Genomic DNA, 18,855 nt, shown 5'->3' with positions numbered 1-18,855 from the left:
GAGATCTATGTCCGGCCCATAAATCTTAACCACTCATTTACATATTAAGAATATAATAACTGCAGACAATAAAAAAAATAAATCTTATACCAGATGATGTTGGTCTTCTTCCTTTGAAAATCCAAGTCAAAATACCCTAAAGCTATGTGCGCAAGGAGTCTTTTTGCTGAGTTTTCAGAGAAGAAACTCAAAGTTGTTGAGGCGTTTTTACATTTGGGAGAGTTTCCATTCAGTTTCTGCATCCAAAACTCCATGTGCATGTACTTTGAAAGTTTTCATTAATGAGTCTGACTAGCACTTTAAGAGTTGTTTAACAAGGACTTAAAAGGCTTAAATGGGTTGTCCACTACCGCCGACAACGAGAACAGCTGATAGGCGGGGGTGCCGGACCCCGGCCGATCACACATTGACGACCTATCGTAAGCATAGGTCATCAATGATAAAGTAGTGGACGACCTCTTTAAGTAGGTCATTGAACCAAGACCTTGTGAACAGGAAAAGGTCCCATCGCACAAATAACTACACAATCAGACTACAACCATTAAGAAATTTATTTTACAGCAGACAATTTTCCAGGAAACTGCCAGTGATGAAGTATACAAAGAGGTTAACATTGGTTGTAAATATTCTTTTTTTTTTAACATCTCCTATTTATTTCAAAACTTAAATTAATTTGTGATATAATTTAAAACTGGATTTCCTTGTCATAACTTGAAGTAAAAAGCCAAGTAATAACATGACAAGGACCATATGTAATCTTTAGTCTCTACATCCAATTTATTTCACGTTCTTCCAGAAGTGACGTCGCTCCCTTTCTAGAAGAGTTTTGAAAGTCTCTAAAAGAAAAGATGCGGCTGCAGTATGAAGAATCCTCTGTTGATAAAGGCAAAATGGTCGGCTACATGTTGTTAAATCCCATCATTCCTTTCATGTTACCAGCTGCTCCTTGTTGAAACTGTCTCATCATAGACTGTAGACCGGCCATTCCTCCTGAAAATCACAAGGACGTGCATTAAAATCGGCTTTTGTTACTCAACAAAAAGAGGGTCCAAAATTAAGACGGCTCCCAGGAATACAAGGGGTAGGTAGCCCGGCACTCAGATGCCAGAAATGGAAAAAAATATAATTATTCAATCCATAATAAAATTGCAAACATTCACAATTAAAAACTAGACATCCTGGCAAACCAAAAACATTTTCCTACACGTTTCAAGCCAGTGTGTCTGAACGATCCTTAGTCGTGGCCTAAAGCCATGTCCCCTCAATGCAGTCTTACCGGAAGTCAGCAAAACTTCCAAATGTATTAATAAAGGCGGCACAGTAACACCTTATGGCGGCACAGTTATGAGCTCAATAACTGCACCCCAATGGGCGACTGATGAACGCAGTTCCAGATTCTCTGCCCCAACTTAGTCCCCGTCAGTCATAATGAACAGCAGTACTCACCCATGTGTTGTAAAACCCTGGGGTCCATCATTTTTGCCATTTGCTGATTTAGTTTGGCCATTTGTGAAGGATTTACATTCTTTGACATGTCACCACCTGGAAGTTAAAAATCGCAAAGTAATAAGGACTGAAAAGTCTGTTTTACAATAGGCAACGCCATTCAGAGCAACGTACAATATATTAAAAGTGGGTAGCCTTGCCGATAGCGTCCTTTCTTCTATCGATACTTACTGAGAATCCACTTCCCACTCAGATTTTCTCTGCCAGACCAGAAGCGATGACGTCTTGACCCTGCAGCTAATCATTGGCCGCAGTGGTCAGATAACTGGTCAATGACGTCATCATTTGTGGTCTGGTGGAACCTGCTGGAGCAAATACAAATAATTTTAAAAGTTCTCAAAACTTGTGGCAAATTTAGAATACGACATGATAGACTTGTTCCCTAAAAAGGTCAGAAGGGTTTAAATTCACATATTACACGTAATATACACACCTTTGAAAAGTCCCTTGATGCCACCCATTTTCTTAACCATTTGTGCAAACTTTGTGTATTGTGCTAAGAGCTCCTGTACATCTCTTGTAGATACTCCCGACCCCCTGGCCACTCTCTGAATTCTCCCAGGTTGCTTGCTGAAGAGTTTGGCACCGTCCGTGTTATCAAGTTCTACAGAGAACAGAAAAAAAAATTACATGTGAGGCCCAAAAACCCACAGAAGATGCTTCCCATGTCAATTAGGCAATATCAAGTGTTGATTAAATCCCCATTTACTTCTGGCCGCCTTGGCGACCTGCTTATAACTGATCATTGGAGGTGCCGTACGCAAGACCTCCACTGGTTTGATACCGATGGACTCATACTAGGGATATGCAATCAAAGTCCTGGAAAACCTCTAAGCTTGTAATGCCATAACATAGCGGGCTCAGACACCATCATTGTACCAAGAGGCAAAATTAAAGGGGTAGTGTCAGAAGGTAACCCTTGTGTATATGAGCTTACAAACATTTTATAGGGTTTACTACCTTGGTACGTTGGTGTAATTTTAAAGAAAGTTTGTCTTTACGAGACAATCACTTTAATTATAGGAAGTCCAGTATAAATTCATATGCATGGTTGTGCTCTATCGTACAACATAATCTTACCCTGATCATTCATACTATCCATTATGGTCATAAGTTTCTTAAGTCGTGCCATTGATTCTTGCTCATTACCCTTGCTCATAAAATCTTGTCCAAAACCGGGAATCATGCCCTAGGAGAAAATACAAAATAATGACAGAGAAGGAGAACAAAATGCAAAAGCAGCTACAGAAGGGGTTTTATTTTTCATTTATTTTTAAATAGACCATACAAAAAGAAACATACAAAGGGAAGTGGCCACAAGATTATTTATTTATTTTTTTTAAATGCCCAACATGTTTCACTTTTGGGGAACTGCAACTTGTGAGCACTCATTTATGGCTAAATGCAATTAAATGCAATGCAATTGCCTTAAGCCTTGGAAACGTTGAGACTTTGGGGACTTGACACAAAAATCACATTGTGTTTTCACCTTCCTAACCAGGCCAATTTTTTCTATTCTGACCACTGTCACTTTATGAGGTAATAACTCTGGAACGCTTCAACGGATCCCACTGATTCAGAGACTGTTTTTTCGTGGCATATTGTACTTCATGATAGTGGTAAAATTTGGCCAATATTTGTTGTATTTATGAAAGTATTGAAAATCTGACAAAATGAGAAAATTTGGCAATTTTCAAACTCAGAGTTTTTATGCCCTTAAACCAGAGTAAGGCTGTGTGCCCACGATGCGTTTTTTTAAGCGTTTCTACAGCGGCAAAAACGCATGGTAGAAGGTCTGCCATGTTCCCCAATGATAATCCGCATGTGCTGTGCACATGCTGCGGAAATTTCCGCTGCGGGTTATCATTGCGGAAAAAAACGCAGCACTACCAATTATTTTGCGGAAGTGCTGCGTTTTCACCGCCATTGACTTGCATTGGAACGCATGGAATCCGCATCACTACATAAATACATGCGCATTCCACACGTTTCAATGTGCGGATGGTACCCAGGTGTGGAGGAGAGGAGACTCTCCTTCGGACCTGGGTACCATAGAACCTATAAAAAAAAAAAAGAATAAAATAAAAAAATAAATATTATACTTACCTTCTGACGGCCCTTGCTGCGCTTGTCCTCCCTTGCCGGCAGCTCGCGGTGGACTGAAGGACCTGCGCTGACGTCCTATTCATGTGATGGCAGGTCCTTCAGTGTAGTGTACCGCGAGCTGCCGGCACGCCAGGACGGAGCGAAGCAAGACTCTGGGGGCCATCGGAAGGTAAGTATAGATTTATTTTTTTTATTTTTTACGATTCTTTAAGGTCACACTATATAAATCCATGCCGTTTGCATGGATTTATATAGTGTGACCAAGTTGTCAAGCACTTTCCAAGTGATGCTAAAATCGCTTGGAAAGCGCTTGTCAACCTGCATGCGGAAATGCATGTGAAGAAAGCTTCACATCCGCATGTCCCTGGTAGGAAAACTCATGTACAATCCGCATGTGTTGTTTCTGCGAGGGAGAAAAAAATCCTGAGAGCATTTCTGCATCGTGGGCATATAGCCTTATGCCACACAAAATAATTAATAAGTAACATTTCCCACTTTACATCAGCTTTTTTGTAACAATTTCTTTTTGTTAGTAAGTTAGAAGGTTTAAAAGTTTAAAATCAGCAATTCCTCATTTTTCCAATACCAATTTTTTTTCTAGGGACCACCACATTTGAAGGGAGTTTTTAACAGAAAATACACAAAAGTGACACCATTTTAAAAACTGTACCCCTCAAACTGCTCAAAACCACATTCAAGAAGTTTATTAAACCTTTAGGGGCTTCACCAGAATTAAAGCAACATGAAAGGAAAAAAAAATAAAATTTTACTTTTTCCCCACCAAAATATTTAGCCCCAAAGTATTACATTTTCACAAGGGTAAAAAAGGGAGAAAATGGACGATACAATTTGTCGTGCAATTTCTCCCGAGTACTCAGATACCCCATATATGGGGGAAAACCACTGTTTGGGCGCACGGCAAAGCTTGGAAGGGAAGGAGCGCCATTTGACTTTTGGAACTCAAAATTGACTTGAATCAATAGCGGACGCCATGTCGCGTTTGGAGTGCCCGTGAGCTGCCTAAACAGTGGAAACCAACCACAAGTGACACCATTTTAGAAACTAGACCCCTCAAGGAACTTATCTAATAGTGTGGTGAGCAACTTGAACCCCCGGGTCCTTCACAGAAGTTTATAATGTTGACGTGCAAAAAAAAATACATTTTTCCCACAAAAATGTTGCCTTAGCCCCAGATTTTTCCTTTTCACAAGGGTAACAGGAGAAAATGGACCCCAAAACATGTTGTGCGATGTCTCCTTAGTACACAGATACCCCATATGTGGTGGAAAACTACTGCTTGGGCGCACAGCAGGGCTTGGAAGGAGAACCAATTGAATTCTGGAGCACAATTTTGGCTGGAATAAATTGCGGATACATTTTTTTGATTGCTTTCTTTTCCGATTTTTGGGAAGACGAATGAACAAAATCTAGCAATTCAGGATTTTTTATTTTATGCCGGTCACTGTGTGGTAAAAGAGATAAGGCAGCTTCATTCTTCGGGTCAGTACGATTACAGCGATTCATTTTTTTTAATGTTTTGCCATGTTTACACAATAAAAACTATTTTATAGAAAAAAAATAATTATTTTTGCATCGCTATAGTCCAAGAGCTATAACTCTTATCTTTTTGCTGCAGGAGCTGTATGGCAGCTTGTTTTTTTGTGGGACAAGATGGCGTTTTCAGCTATACCATTTTTATTTCCAATTGAACTTTTTGATCGTGTTTTCTTCAACTTTTTGTTTGGCGGTATCATGAAAAACTGTTTTTGCCACGTTTCATTTTTTTTTTTTACGGTGTTCACTGAAGAAGTTAATTAGTATGACAGTTTTATAGGTTGAGTTGTTCCGGACTTGGAGATATCAAATGTGTATTTTTTTTCCCACCACACAAGTGTGTATTTATTGGTATATTTTATTTTTTTGTGATTTTTTTTTTAAAAGTTTTTTTTACCATTTTTCAACTTTTTTTCTTACTTAGTCTCTCTATAGGACTTTTATTCGTCTGATCACTGGTATAATGCCTGGCAATGCACCAGCATCACCATGTTGTATCCATACGTCAAAGGTTGGGGAGCCCATCCGACTATGACATGGGTATGTCAAAGGTCGTGAAGGGGTTATAATGGTTAACACCCAAGATAATCGCAAAAATAGCTACCACATTCATACTGCATGTAGTAGTACCAGAGGAAAACACTTACCAAAATCTGGCTAAATGGACCCATTTTCATGATATTTTGAAATTGTTCATACATGTCTCGAAGTGTGAACTGACCTTAGAATATAAAGAAAAAGCAAAGATTATTAATCTTTCTGCAATCAAGGTTTGAGAGCCCCCAAAAAGTCTTATACGCATTTTTTTAAACATAAAAAAATATATTATAACCCCACTGCCCACAGACCTTGACACCCAATATTAGTTGGCATTTTGCTTACCATGCTTCAATTTCTCTATCAGAGCCTCATTGTCATCTAACTTCAGCTCATTCACCTTATCAATCAATCCTTCAATGTCTCCCATTCCTGTCGGAAATAAGAGGATTAGAAAAATAAAAGGCCGTTTCAACGTTAAAGCAGACACACATGCAATAAGACATCTTGAGACATTGGCACCTTAAAAGTATTAAGCCGGGATCACACAACCGTATTTCACAGTCCGTATATGGACCACAAAGTATTCCCATGGGACTAACTTACCTAGTAGTTTGCTGATAAAAGGCTGCGTTTTAAATGGTTCAAAATCATCAATATGTTCTCCGGTTCCGATGAAAATAATAGGGCTCTTTGTAGCAGCAACACTAAAAATATAGAATAGAGTAATCATGGATTATCCGGGAGCACGGCCTCACACATGACCAAGAAATATAAGGAGCTGATACTATACATACAATCATTTAGAAATCAATCTGCAAACATTAAGTAGTGAAGTGGACTTACGCACTAAGCGCGCCGCCTCCTTTCGCATGACCATCCAGTTTGGTGACAATAACTGATGCTACATCTACTTTATCCTTGAAGGCTTTGGCCTGAGATTCACAAGCTTGTCCGATCGAGGCATCCATAACGTACATAATGTTATCGGGTTGCTAAGTATTGGATAAAAAATAAAATAAAAAAAATTACACATTTTTAGAATAGTAGACAAATTTTTACTAGAAAAAAAAACAAAAAAATTCAATGATATTTTCCCATCTAAAAGCCTTGCTATTGACGATCACACTGGTCACCATGCATGTTGGGCTCTTGTTACTTTATTACGTTGAAAAAATGTAAAACCCATTCAAACTGTTGGGAGTGAATAGAAGCAGAGGTGTGTGAAAACTTGAAATATATGCGCTATAGCAATGATTCTTTCCCATCCACAACCTCAGGAATTTGCAGGTCCCAGCCACCATCTGTTTAATATATTGTTTAATGAGGCATCGCTGTGGATGGAAGAAACTGGGAGTGATTGACAGATGTCATGTTTTCTCTATGGATAACGTGTCACTTTGCAAGACAGTAAACAGCAAGTGTTAAAGAGGTTGTCCACTACTTTTTCATTGATGACCTATCATTAGGATAGGTCATCAGTGTCTGATCGGTTGGGGTCCGACACCCGGCACCCCCGCTGATCAGCTGTTGTCTGTCAGTGGCCGTAAGTGCTCGATTGCGGAGCTCCTCCGTCTTCTGGTAGTGGCCGCGGCCAGGCACTGCACATCCACCCCCTATTCAAATCAATAGGAGCTGGCTATGCAGTACCCGGCCATGACTACAAGAAGACGGAGCAGCTCCACAATTGAGCAATTCCAGCCGGCGGCTGCCGCGAACAGCTGGTGCCAGACCCCAACCAATCAGACACTGATGACCTATCCTAAGGGTAGGTCATCAATGAAAAAGTAGTGGACAACTTCCTAAGGACCAGCGGCATGAGAGCACGGAGAAATCTACATTATCAACCTGCCAAATATTAAGCCAGTGCTGGCTTACAATCTCTGTTGTGTGACTGCAAACAGAGGCAGACTGCACGACTTGGGGCTCGTTCAGATAAGTGCATTATACGGATGTGTGTGCCATGGACTACACACACCAATTATACCCAATGTGCCAGTGCACATGGCTGATCCCCCACCTCCCCATACTAATGGAAAGCTAATAGAAAGATTGCCTTACTATGGCATTGGAGACTTGAAGCATTTCTTCAAACAGAGAATCTTCTTGCTTGTGTCGACCACTTGTGTCCACAATTAATATTTCAAAGTTTTCATTTTTGAACTTCTCCACACCTTCATAAGCGATATTTACTGGATCCATCTCTGTATAACTGAGAAGAAAAGACGGATTGTTATCGAGCGCTGGCAATAAATTGGCCTCATCTGAAGACTAAAAGAATAGATCCAATTACCTTCCGTAGAATGGGATTCTGGCTTTTGTAGCGTTCTGTTTCAGCTGATCAAAGGCACCTGCAAAAAAGTTTATGGTCTATTGGTTACATCCAATAGTCTGGGATAATAAGCACGTAAAGAAGAGAAGACGGCATGGGCTGCTCATCTCAACGATTGGCTGCAGACATGAGACACACGGAGCAATGGCGGAGACTCCGCACTGGACCCAGAGTGGGCGAGTAAAGCAGAATTTGTCTTTAAAGCAAACTGAGCCTTTGGTTTTCCAATACACCTTTTAGGTTGTATGCAGATAACGTCTTTAAGACGCTAACAAACCTGTTGAAGTTTTCTTCGGGGGAAGTTGCTTCAGGAAAAAGCACAAGCCGATGTTTGTGCGCTGGCATCTTTTTTCTCTTTTTGTTGTTTTTTCTGAAGTGAGCAGCTTCTTAGCAGAAGCCGCCTGGAGATGATCATGCTACTTCTTGTAACATCTTCACAATTTCAGAACCCTGAAGCAGTTGAACATAAAAGACGAACATATGCACAGCAATATCGTTTTTACATTGCTGTGCATTATGTTGATTTTTTGTAGCACTTTTTCAGACGGCATCCACCCGAAAAAGACATTGTGTGCACATGACCTTAAACGTACAGCAAATCACAAGTCCCAGAAAGATCAGAGATATCCATTAACTAGCTGTAGTGTCCTACTGGCTGTTTTTGTCCTTTGCTCTAACTGAACTGAAACGCATATTGAATATGGGAGACAATGAGAAACATGTGCAACCAGATAGATAGAAATATGGAGCGATCTAGAATCCCGTTTAGATCAAAAGTTTACCCAGAACATAACGGTGAGGCGTGATGTGAACCTACTGGTACAATCCCACTGATCGAGTCTCACAAAGTACAGCGAGACACATGGCTCTACTCCAATGTGAGTATTAATTTGTGGCTGCATCACTCACCTGCTCTGAAGGTATCGGCACATATCAAACACGTCTTCCATCCTTTTCTCTGATAGTAATATGCCAGCTAGAAAAGACAAATACACTAAGGATTGCCATATCCTAGGTAACTCACAAGCCCACATTTAATAAACACGGCCATATACCTTACCTTAGAACAAGTTGTGGTCTTTCCACTTCCCTGCAATCCGACAAACATTATAACATTTGGTTTTCCTTTCGTAGGTGTCCATGCCTTCACTCCGGGATCTACCAGCTATGGAACAAGAGCGGCATTTCAGAGATTCAATAGGACAAGATGGTAACCAGTATACATTGTGCTAATGGTGACATTTTAGAGAACTATAAAATACATTATTTGCATTAATTGTGCATGGGTAGGGGGTGGTAACAGAACCTAATATGTCATAAATGTTTTTAGGATAATGAGCAAAAGGAAAAAAAATCCATAAGTTATTGCTGATCAGTTACCAGTAATAGACAGCGGCACAGAAGACCGTACCTTGACCAGTTCCTTGAAAACAGCGTGCTGGATCATCTTCCTCTTATTGAGGCCAGATGCCATTTCTTCCAAATCAATAGCGGACCTAGAGAGGACAAAAATTAACTATGTACGTGACCATCTGTCATATTCCCATAGTTAAAACCCGGCAAAAAAGTAACATTAACATGAGCAATAGATCACTAAAAAAAACAAATAAAAGCAAAAACCCCAAAATGTAATAGTGGAGCCGTACTTGACATTTTCTCTTAGCTGCTTTACAAGCTTGATGTTGACGTCGGCTTCCAGTAAGGCCGTGCAGACTTCTTTCAGCATAGCACCGAGCACCTAAAAACACAAAGGCAGACAGAGGTGAGCACTTCAGGGGGCCGGAGCTCATTCACTTATACAATGTTAAAGGTAAGAGGGGTATAAATAGTTTACGGTTTTGTACTAATTTTGAGACATCTCTTTTCTCCATTATACATAACGTCATATTGCCCCTTCCATCTCAGGCTCTAATTCTGTAATTGCCATCCGAGCTCCTACACTACATTGTATCATGCAACAAGAATTTGGCTTTCAGATGCCCATACACATGATATAGGGGTCAGCCAAATGCTCATTCATCCAACACTTATTCCTATCCCCACATGCATAAAAATGTACACTCAGCTTGACCCAGCATGCATTTTCAATAGAGATGGGAATATGCTGCCGGCAGACTCCTTTTGGCTTATATCCCATGAAAATAATTGAGTGGGCATGTTGAATTTCAACACGTCCAATCCTTCTCCCCACCCTTGAGCAGTTGAGGGGGAGTGAGGACATCCCACTTACACTTTTGATGGTCGGCCAGTTGTGACAGCATGGACCAACATTTATCTAATGTGTATGGGCACCTTTACATATATACATCATGTAGGTCAAAAGATCATTAACAGATTGCCCCTACTCAATGCAACTCAACAATACTCGAGGGTGCTCGAGTACCTGAGATTACTACTCTGCAAATAGAAACTTATATGGAAAAAGTTAATGAACCCATCTAACATCTAAGAAATCCAAGTATTATCCAGAATTAATTCTGCACCCCATTATGTTTAGGTTCGAGTGCATGAGAACAAGACTCACCTCTTCATTAATGATTGTGGCATTGCTCAAAGAGCGCAGGGCCGAGGTTATCTTCCGTCCGAGGTCTGCCAAAACCATTTTGGCGGCTGAAAACTAATCACCCTAACCTGCAATAGAAAAATACAGAAATAATATTAAAAGAAATTATTTCATGGCAAAAAAGTTATAAAAACTGAAAGTCAGACAGAAAACTGTTACATGAACACATGATAAGTACATAAGAATCACTATAGCTATAGCATAAGAAAGGGAAAAAAAAAGTGCAATCTACGGTTACAGTCTGTACTTCTGCCCAGTATTCAAGATTTCTGCTTACTGTGTCTTTAGGGGTTGCTCAACCTTTGGGTACAAGTCTGCAGTCACTATGACTGCGCACTGCGGATTCTCCGGTGCCAGGAGCGGGCGTCATGTGACTGCAATTATGTGAATTGCATGCTTCTGGCCACATTCCAACTAGACATGTTCAGCCTCGCTCAATACACTCGGCACTTTGGTGCCAATATCGCTGATTGGTAGCGGCCAGCGGCCGCGACCAATCAACGAACCGTATTAGTGAGGACCGGGGAACGGCGCTGCCTATGTGGGTACTTCTGCTGCGAGCAGCCGGGAGATGACCGGCTGCTCGCAGCAGAAGTATCCCGACCGGCGGCGCGGCTCCCCGGTCCTCCCTTCACACTAGCCCTCGGGAGATCAGCATCCCTAGCCGCTGATCTTCCAACGGTAGCCGCATGGAGGTCAGCTAGCGCCGGTCATCTCCCGGCTGCATCGCCGCTGACCTCTGTGCAGAGCGGTGTTTATATTTGGCGCCAATATCGCTGATTGGTCGCGGAATAGTATTAGTGAGGACCGGGGAGCGGCGCTGCCTGTGCTGGTACTTCCGCTGCGAGCAGCCGGGAGATGACCGGCTGCTCGCAGCAGAAGTATCCCGACCGGCGGCGCAGCTCCCTGGTCCTCCCTTCACACTTGCCGTCGGGAGATCAGCGGCCCTAGCCGCTCATCTCCCGACGGTAGCCGCATGGAGGTCAGCAGCGCCGCCAGTCGGGGTACTTCTGCTGCGAGCAGCCGGAAGATGACCAGCTAGCGCCGGTCATCTCCCGGCTGCATCGCCGCTGACCTCCGTGCGGCAGATGAGCCGCTAACGGCCGCCATCTTTTTCTGAAATCCCGCGTCGCTGATTGGCCGCGGCCGGACCAATCAGCGACGCGAGATTTCCTGGACAGAAGGACAGACAGATGGGATAAGACGATTATATATCACACATACATAGTGGGCGAAATAATTATTTGATCCCTTGCAGTTTTTGTAAGTTTGCCCACTGACAAAGACATGAACAGTCTATAATTTTAAGAGTAGGTTAATTTTAACATTGAGAGATAGAATAGCCCAAAAAAAATCACATTGTATAAATTATATAAATTTATTTGCATTTTGCAGTGAGATATAAGTATTTGATCCCTCTGGCAAACACTCAATTCTTGGTGGCAAAACCCTTGTTGGCAGCACAGCAGTCAGACGTTGTTTGTAGTTGATGATGAGGGTTGTGCACATGTCAGGAGGAATTTTGGTCCACTCCTCTTTGCAGATCATCTCTAAATCATTCAGATTTTGAGACCGTCGCTTGATAACTCGGAGCTTCAACTCCCTCCATAAGTTTTCTATGGGATTAAGGCCTGGAGACTGGCTAGGCCACTCCATGACCTCACTGTGCTTCTTTTTGAGCAATTCCTTTGTTGCCCTGGCTGTATGTTTCGGGTCATTGTCTTGCTGGAAGACCCAGCCACAACCCATCTTCAATGCTCTTACTGAGGGAAGGAGGTTGTTGGAAAAATCTTGCGATACATGACCCCATCCATGTTCCCTTCAGTACGGTGCAGTCTTCATGTCCCCTTTGGCGACTGTGGTACCAACTGCCTTAAGATCATTAACAAGTTCCCCCCGTGTAATTTTAGACTGATCTCTCACCTTCCTCATGATCAAGGATACCCCACGAGGTGAGATTTTGCATGGTGTTCCAGATTGATGTCGATTGACAGTCATTTTGTATTTCTTCCATTTTCTTACTATTGCACCAACAGTTGTCTCCTTCTCACCCAGCATCTTACTTATGGTTTTGTAGCTCATTCCAGCTTTGTGAAGGTCCAGAACTCGTAATGGTTTGTAGGTGATCAAATACTTATTTATTATTTTAAAATGCAAATAAATGTATCTAATTTATACAATGTGATTTTCTTGATTTTTTGGGGGGGATATTCTATCTCTCAATGTTAAAATTAACCTACCCTTAAAATTATAGACTATTCATGTCTTCGTCAGTGGGAAAACTTACAAAAACAGCAAGGGATCAAATAATTATTTCCCCCATAATATACAGTACAGACCAAAAGTTTGGACACACCTTCTCATTTAAAGATTTTTCTGTATTTTCATGACTATGAAAATTGTACATTCACACTGAAGGCATCAAAACTATGAATTAACACATGTGGAATTATATACTTAACAAAAGAGTGTGAAACTGAAAATATGTCTTATATTCTAGGTTCTTCAAAGTAGCCACCTTTTTCTTAGATGACTGCTTTGCACACTCTTGGCATTCTCTTGATGAGCTTCAAGAGGTAGTCACCGGAAATGGTTTTCACTTCACAGGTGTGCCCTCTCAGGTTTAATAAGTGGGATTACTTGCCTTATAAATGGGGTTGGGACCATCAGTTGTGTTGTGCAGAAGTCAGGTGGATACACAGCTGATAGTCCTACTGAATAGACTGTTAGCTGCTTTTTTCTTGCCATAATACAAATTCTAAGTAAAGAAAAACGAGTGGCCATCATTACTTTAAGAAATGAAGGTCAGTCAGTCCGAAAAATTGGGAAAACTTTGAAAGTGTCCTCAAGTGCAGTTGCAAAAACCATCAAGCGCTACAAAGAAACTGGCTCACGAGGACCGCCCCAGGAAAGGAAAGACCAAGAGTCACCTCTGCTTCTGAGGATAAGTTTATCCGAGTCACCAGCCTCAGAAATCACAGGTTAACAGCAGCTCAGATTAGAGACCAGGTCAATGCCACACAGAGTTCTAGCAGCAGACACGTCTGTACAACAACTAAGAGGAGACTTTGTGCAGCCGGCCTTCATGGTAAAATAGCTGCTAGGAAACCACTGCTAAGGACAGGCAACAAGCAGAAGAGACTTGTTTGGGCTAAAGAACACAAGGAATGGACATTAGACCAGTGGAAATCTGTGCTTTGGTCTGAGGAGTCCAAATTTGAGATCTTTGGTTCCAACCACCGTGTCTTTGTGCGATGCAAAAAAGGTGAACGGATGGACTCTACATGCCTGGCTCCCACCGTGAAGCATGGAGGAGGAGGTGTGATGGTGTGGGGGTGCTTTGCTGGTGACACTGTTGGGGATTTATTCAAAACTGAAGGCATACTGAACCAGCATGGCTACCACAGCATCTTGCAGAGGCATGTTATTCCATCCGGTTTGCGTTTAGTTGGACCATCATTTATTTTTCAACAGGACAATGACCCCAAACACACCTCCAGGCTGTGTAAGGGCTATATGATCAAGAAAGAGAGTGATGGGGTGCTTCGCCAGATGACCTGGCCTCCACAGTCACCAGACCTGAACCCAATCGAGATGGTTTGGGGTGAGCTGGACCGCAGAGTGAAGGCAAAAGGGCCAACAAGTGCTAAGCATCTCTGGGAACTCCTTCAAGATTGTTGGAAGACCATTTCCGGTGACTACCTCTTGAAGCTCATCAAGAGAATGCCAAGAGTGTGCAAAGCAGTCATCAAAGCAAAAGGTGGCTACTTTGAAGAACCTAGAATATAAGACATATTTTCAGTTGTTTCACACTTTTTTGTTAAGTATATAATTCCACATGTGTTAATTCATAGTTTTGATGCCTTCAGTGTGAATGTACAATTTTCATAGTCATGAAAATACAGAAAAATCTTTAAATGAGAAGGTGTGTCCAAACTTTTGGTCTGTACTGTAAATATTTATTTACTTTTTGTTTTAAATAAAAACTATTCATGTCATAACTTTTCCTGGAAAGTAAATAACAACTAATAGTAAACATATTTGGTATTGTAGCGTGTGTAATTCTCCAGCGTAATGAATAATAATCTATATACACACACACACACATCTCTATATATCAGAATTGCGGCTTCTTGTTTCCTTTATCCTCCCCCCGTCCCCAACAAAACAAAAAAAGATCAGAAAGTCGAATATGTAAGAGTCTAATAATAAAAAAGTTACAGGTGTTTGTGGGGAAAAAAAAGCGAAGAGTAATCCTCGGGATTGTCAGCCAAGGGCCCGGGAGCCGGCTCTGCTGCAAATGATCAGTAAACGTAGATTATTTTAGTAGTGCCTGCTATTATTCTTATGTGTACGACTACGGACATCAGACCGGCCCCAGGTCCCCGGATCCCAACCCGCTGGCCCCCTGAATCCCAACACACCAGCCCCCCAGATCCCAACCCGCTGGCCCCCTGAATCCCAACACACCAGCCCCCCAGATCCCAACGTCGATGGTGCCGTCAACAAGGATTTGGATTTCTGGATCACGGAATGAATTACCTATACGATGGACTACTTGCTAGAGATGGGGTGCACCTTACGAAGACTGGAAAACATGTATTTGGAAGTCGTCTTGCTACACTCATCAGAAGAGCTTTAAACTAGAACAATGTGGGAAGGGAAGCAAAAGGCCAGAAAAAGCCATACAGCTGACAAATACTATTGAGATCTCTGCTACTGGAAGTAGAAAAGAAGAACAAAGACAAAAAAATCTAAATAATAAAAATATGGGAGGAAGAGAAACCAATCAAACACTAAAATGTTTTTATACAAATGCACAAAGCATGGGCAACAAACAAGGAGAATTGGAACTACTAATGCAGGAAAAGGAATATGATGTCATTGGAATCACTGAAACTTGGTGGGACGATACACATGATTGGAATAAAAGGCTAAAAGGATACAACTTATTTGCAAGAAACAGACTTGATAAACGAGGAGGAGGTGTTGCATTGTATGTTAGAAAAGCGTATATCTGCACAGAGATTGAAGCTTCAGAGACTGGGAGTTCTGTGGAAACTGTTTGGGTAAGAATACAAGGAGAGAACAACGGAAAGGACACCATTGTAGGCATTTACTACAGGCCACCTGGGCAAGCTGAAGATATGGATGAACTCTTTATGTATCAAATGACCAAGTTCTCCAAAAAATATGACGTAGTGGTCATGGGAGATTTCAACTATCCAGACATTTGTTGGTAATCTCTCTCAAGTAAAACTAACAGGTCAAGCACATTCTTATCCTATCTTGCTGACAACTTTATCTTCCAAAAGGTAGGGGAGAAAACAAGGGGATCTGCTACTTTGGATCTAATCCTTATAAACAGGGAGGAAATGGTTGAGGAGGTAAAGGTGGCTGGGACCCTAGGAGGCAGCGATCATGCTATTATAGAATTTTGGATAACTAGAGGAGGAAGACATGTGAAGACTCAAACTTCAAGGTTAGATTTTAGAAAGGCAGATTTTAAGAGACTCAGAAAGAGAATAGGAGGGATCCAATGGCTGGATGTCCTTAAGGACAAAAATGTCCAGGAAGGATGGGAAATTTTTAAAAATGAGATTCTCAAAGCACAATCGTTAACAATCCCGAAAAGTAGGAAGAATGGGAAGCATTTAAGGAAACCAGGATGGATGAACACAGAACTTAAACACATGCTAAAAAGAAAGAAAGAAATGTTTATTAAATGGAAAGAGGGAGGCATATCTAAAGAAGATTATAATGCAGTCTGCAGATCCTGCAGGGCAAGTATCAGTTTAGCTAAAGCTGACAATGAATTAAGGCTTGCAAGAGATGTCAAAGCAATAAAAAAGGATTTTGGGGGTATGTCAAAAGTAAAAGAAAAGTCAAAGATGCTATAGGATTTTTACAGGATGAAAATGGAGAAATGGTAAGAGAGGATGTTGAGAAGGCCGAACTTTTTAATTCCTATTTTGCATCTGTTTTCTCTCAGAAAGAAAATGTAACATCAACTGATCTTCACTGTCCTTTTAAAGGAATAGAGGAATCCAAGTTATCTTTAAACAGAAAGATTGTGAGGGAATATTTAGCTAACATAAATGAGTTCAAGTCTCCAGGTCCAGATGAATTACACCCCAGAGTACTGAAGGAGATCGTAGAAGAAATTTTAGAACCACTCTCCATAATCTTTGAAAATTCTTGGAGAACAGGAGAAGTCCCAGAAGACTGGAGAAGAGCAAATGTTGTTCCCATCTTCAAAAAGGGGAAGAAGGTGGACCCAGGGAACTATAGGCCGGTGAGTCTGACTTCTATACCAGGAAAGATCTTTGAACAAATTATTAAACAACATGTATGTAAGTACATGGATAAGAATGAAGTGATTAACCAGAGTCAGCATGGGTTTGTAACTAACAAGTCATGTCAGACTAACTTAATTTCCTTCTATGACAGAATCACTGACTGGGTGGATCAGGGAAATGCTGTAGATATAGTATATCTTGACTTCAGCAAAGCATTTGACAAAGTATCTCACACCATCCTTATTGAAAAAATGACCAAGTATGCAATGGACCAGGCAACTGTTAGGTGGATTCATAACTGGCTTAGTGATCGGACTCAAAGGGTGGTTGTAAATGGCTTCACATCCAGCTGGATGAATGTCTCAAGTGGGGTACCACAGGGCTCCGTCCTGGGACCTGTATTGTTCAACATCTTTATCAATGATTTAGATGAAGGAATTGAGGGTAAACTGATTAAATTTGCTGATGACACAAAGCTAGGAGAGATAGCTAATACTAGAGAAGAGAGAGAGAGAGAGAGAGAGGATTCAAAAAGACCTAAATAAACTGGAGCAGTGGGCAGCAACCAACAGAATGGTTTTTAACAGGGAAAAATGCAAAGTACTACATCTGGGCAATAAAAATGAAAAAAGCATATACAGAATGGGAGGAATAGAGCTAAGCAACAGTACATGTGAAAAAGACAGGTATACTAATAGATCATAGACTGAACATGAGTCAACAGTGTGATGCAGCAGCAAAAAAGGCAAATACAATTCTGGGATGTATTAACAGAAGCATACAGTCTAGATCACGTGAAGTCATTATCGGTCTTTACTCCTCTTTGGTCAGACCTCATCTGGAATACTGTGTACAGTTTTGGGCACCACATTTTAAAAAAGACATAGACAAACTGGAGCAAGTTCAGAGAAGAGCGACCAGAATGGTGACTGGTCTGCAAACCATGTCCTATGAGGAACGGTTGCAGGATTTGGGAATGTTTAGCTTGCAAAAAAGAAGACTGAGAGGAGACTTAATAGCTGTCTACAAATATGTCAAGGGCTGTCACATTGTAGAAGGATCATCTTTATTCTCATTTGCACAAGGAAAGACTAGAAGCAATGGGATGAAACTAAATGGGAGGAGACACAGATTAGATATTAGAAAAAAACTTTTTGACAGTTAGGGTGATTAATGAGTGGAACAGGCTGCCACGAGAGGTGGTGAGTTCCCCTTCAATGGACGTCTTCAAACAGAGGCTGGACAGACATCTGTCTGAGATGATCTAGTGAATCCTGCTTTGAGCAGGGGGTTGGACCAGATGACCCAGGAGGTCCCTTCCAACTCTACCATTCTATGATTCTATGACCCCAGTATCCTGGATTCGAGCCCTCCAGCCCCTGGATCCCAGCCCCAGTTTCCTGGATCCAAACCTGCCGCCCCAGGATGCCCGCCGGCCCCCCAGATCCCAGCCTGCTGGCCCCAGATCATGGTGGATTACCTGGATCAGCAGATCATTATCTCGTACACAGCTGAGTGTGTGAACCTTTTGGGAGAACATAAGATCTCCATATTCTCCTCAGCAGTGAGGATCTCAGACCTTTACATCAGGAGACCTGTTGGCCCCTGGTTCTGGTCATGAGGCCATTATTCCTGCCCTGTGCTTTCCCAGGAGAGAACCCGATAACCCGCAGCTGCTGGAGCCGGATCCCTGCCCACACATTACCCTCAGTATAACTCGCCCCTGCTCCGGGTGTCACTGTCTCTTCCGCCCCCGGCGGGACGGCGCCTCCACGTCTCCTCCTCCTCCTCTCTCCCCAGTCCTCGGAAACGACGTCCAGATTCTAAACAGAAGCTCACGGAAACCCGAGCATATCCCAGCAGCTTCCGGTCTATAGGAAACGTCACCACATGCTGGCGACCTTTAACCTTTACCCAGGGTTCTTCTTCCCCCATGGACCTCCGGTGTTACCCATATT

General features: G+C 41.9%; 1 protein-coding gene across 2 annotated transcripts; it reads right to left on the bottom strand.

Annotated features, from left to right (window-relative positions):
• Positions 1-533: 533 nt before the first annotated feature.
• SRP54 (signal recognition particle 54) lies at positions 534-18,820 on the bottom strand. 2 transcript variants are annotated; one of them, XM_073638964.1, is made up of 16 exons: positions 18,619-18,820; positions 10,560-10,666; positions 9,682-9,773; positions 9,447-9,531; positions 9,096-9,200; positions 8,945-9,011; positions 7,997-8,054; positions 7,765-7,915; positions 6,550-6,698; positions 6,310-6,410; positions 6,049-6,135; positions 5,814-5,887; positions 2,587-2,695; positions 1,940-2,110; positions 1,447-1,542; positions 534-990 (listed from the first exon to the last, which is right to left on the bottom strand). In XM_073638964.1, the coding sequence occupies exons 2-16, from the start codon at positions 10,635-10,637 to the stop codon at positions 899-901; spliced, it is 1,515 nt and encodes a 504-aa protein (XP_073495065.1). In that variant the 5' UTR covers positions 10,638-10,666; positions 18,619-18,820; the 3' UTR covers positions 534-898. The 2 variants fall into 2 exon arrangements, with proteins under 2 accessions (XP_073495065.1, XP_073495064.1); XM_073638963.1 differs by having other exon boundaries at positions 18,603-18,819.
• Positions 18,821-18,855: the final 35 nt, after the last annotated feature.

This window comes from Phyllobates terribilis, unplaced genomic scaffold (assembly GCF_046119375.1).
Source record: "Phyllobates terribilis strain yellow unplaced genomic scaffold, ASM4611937v1 Scaffold_7__3_contigs__length_470593459, whole genome shotgun sequence".
Classification (NCBI taxonomy): domain Eukaryota; kingdom Metazoa; phylum Chordata; class Amphibia; order Anura; family Dendrobatidae; genus Phyllobates; species Phyllobates terribilis.
This window is presented reverse-complemented; position numbering and strand designations above follow the sequence as displayed.

Bases quoted from the DNA above. Each gene is read 5' to 3' on its own strand.
- SRP54 (XM_073638964.1), bottom strand. From the start codon at position 10,637: ATGGTTTTGGCAGACCTCGGACGGAAGATAACCTCGGCCCTGCGCTCT. The intron at 7,916-7,996 runs GTAATTGGATCT...TTTTCTTCTCAG, and splicing joins AGAATCCCATTCTACGGAAG to TTATACAGAGATGGATCCAG. The intron at 6,699-7,764 runs GTAAGGCAATCT...TCCAATACTTAG, and splicing joins TTCAAGTCTCCAATGCCATA to CAACCCGATAACATTATGTA.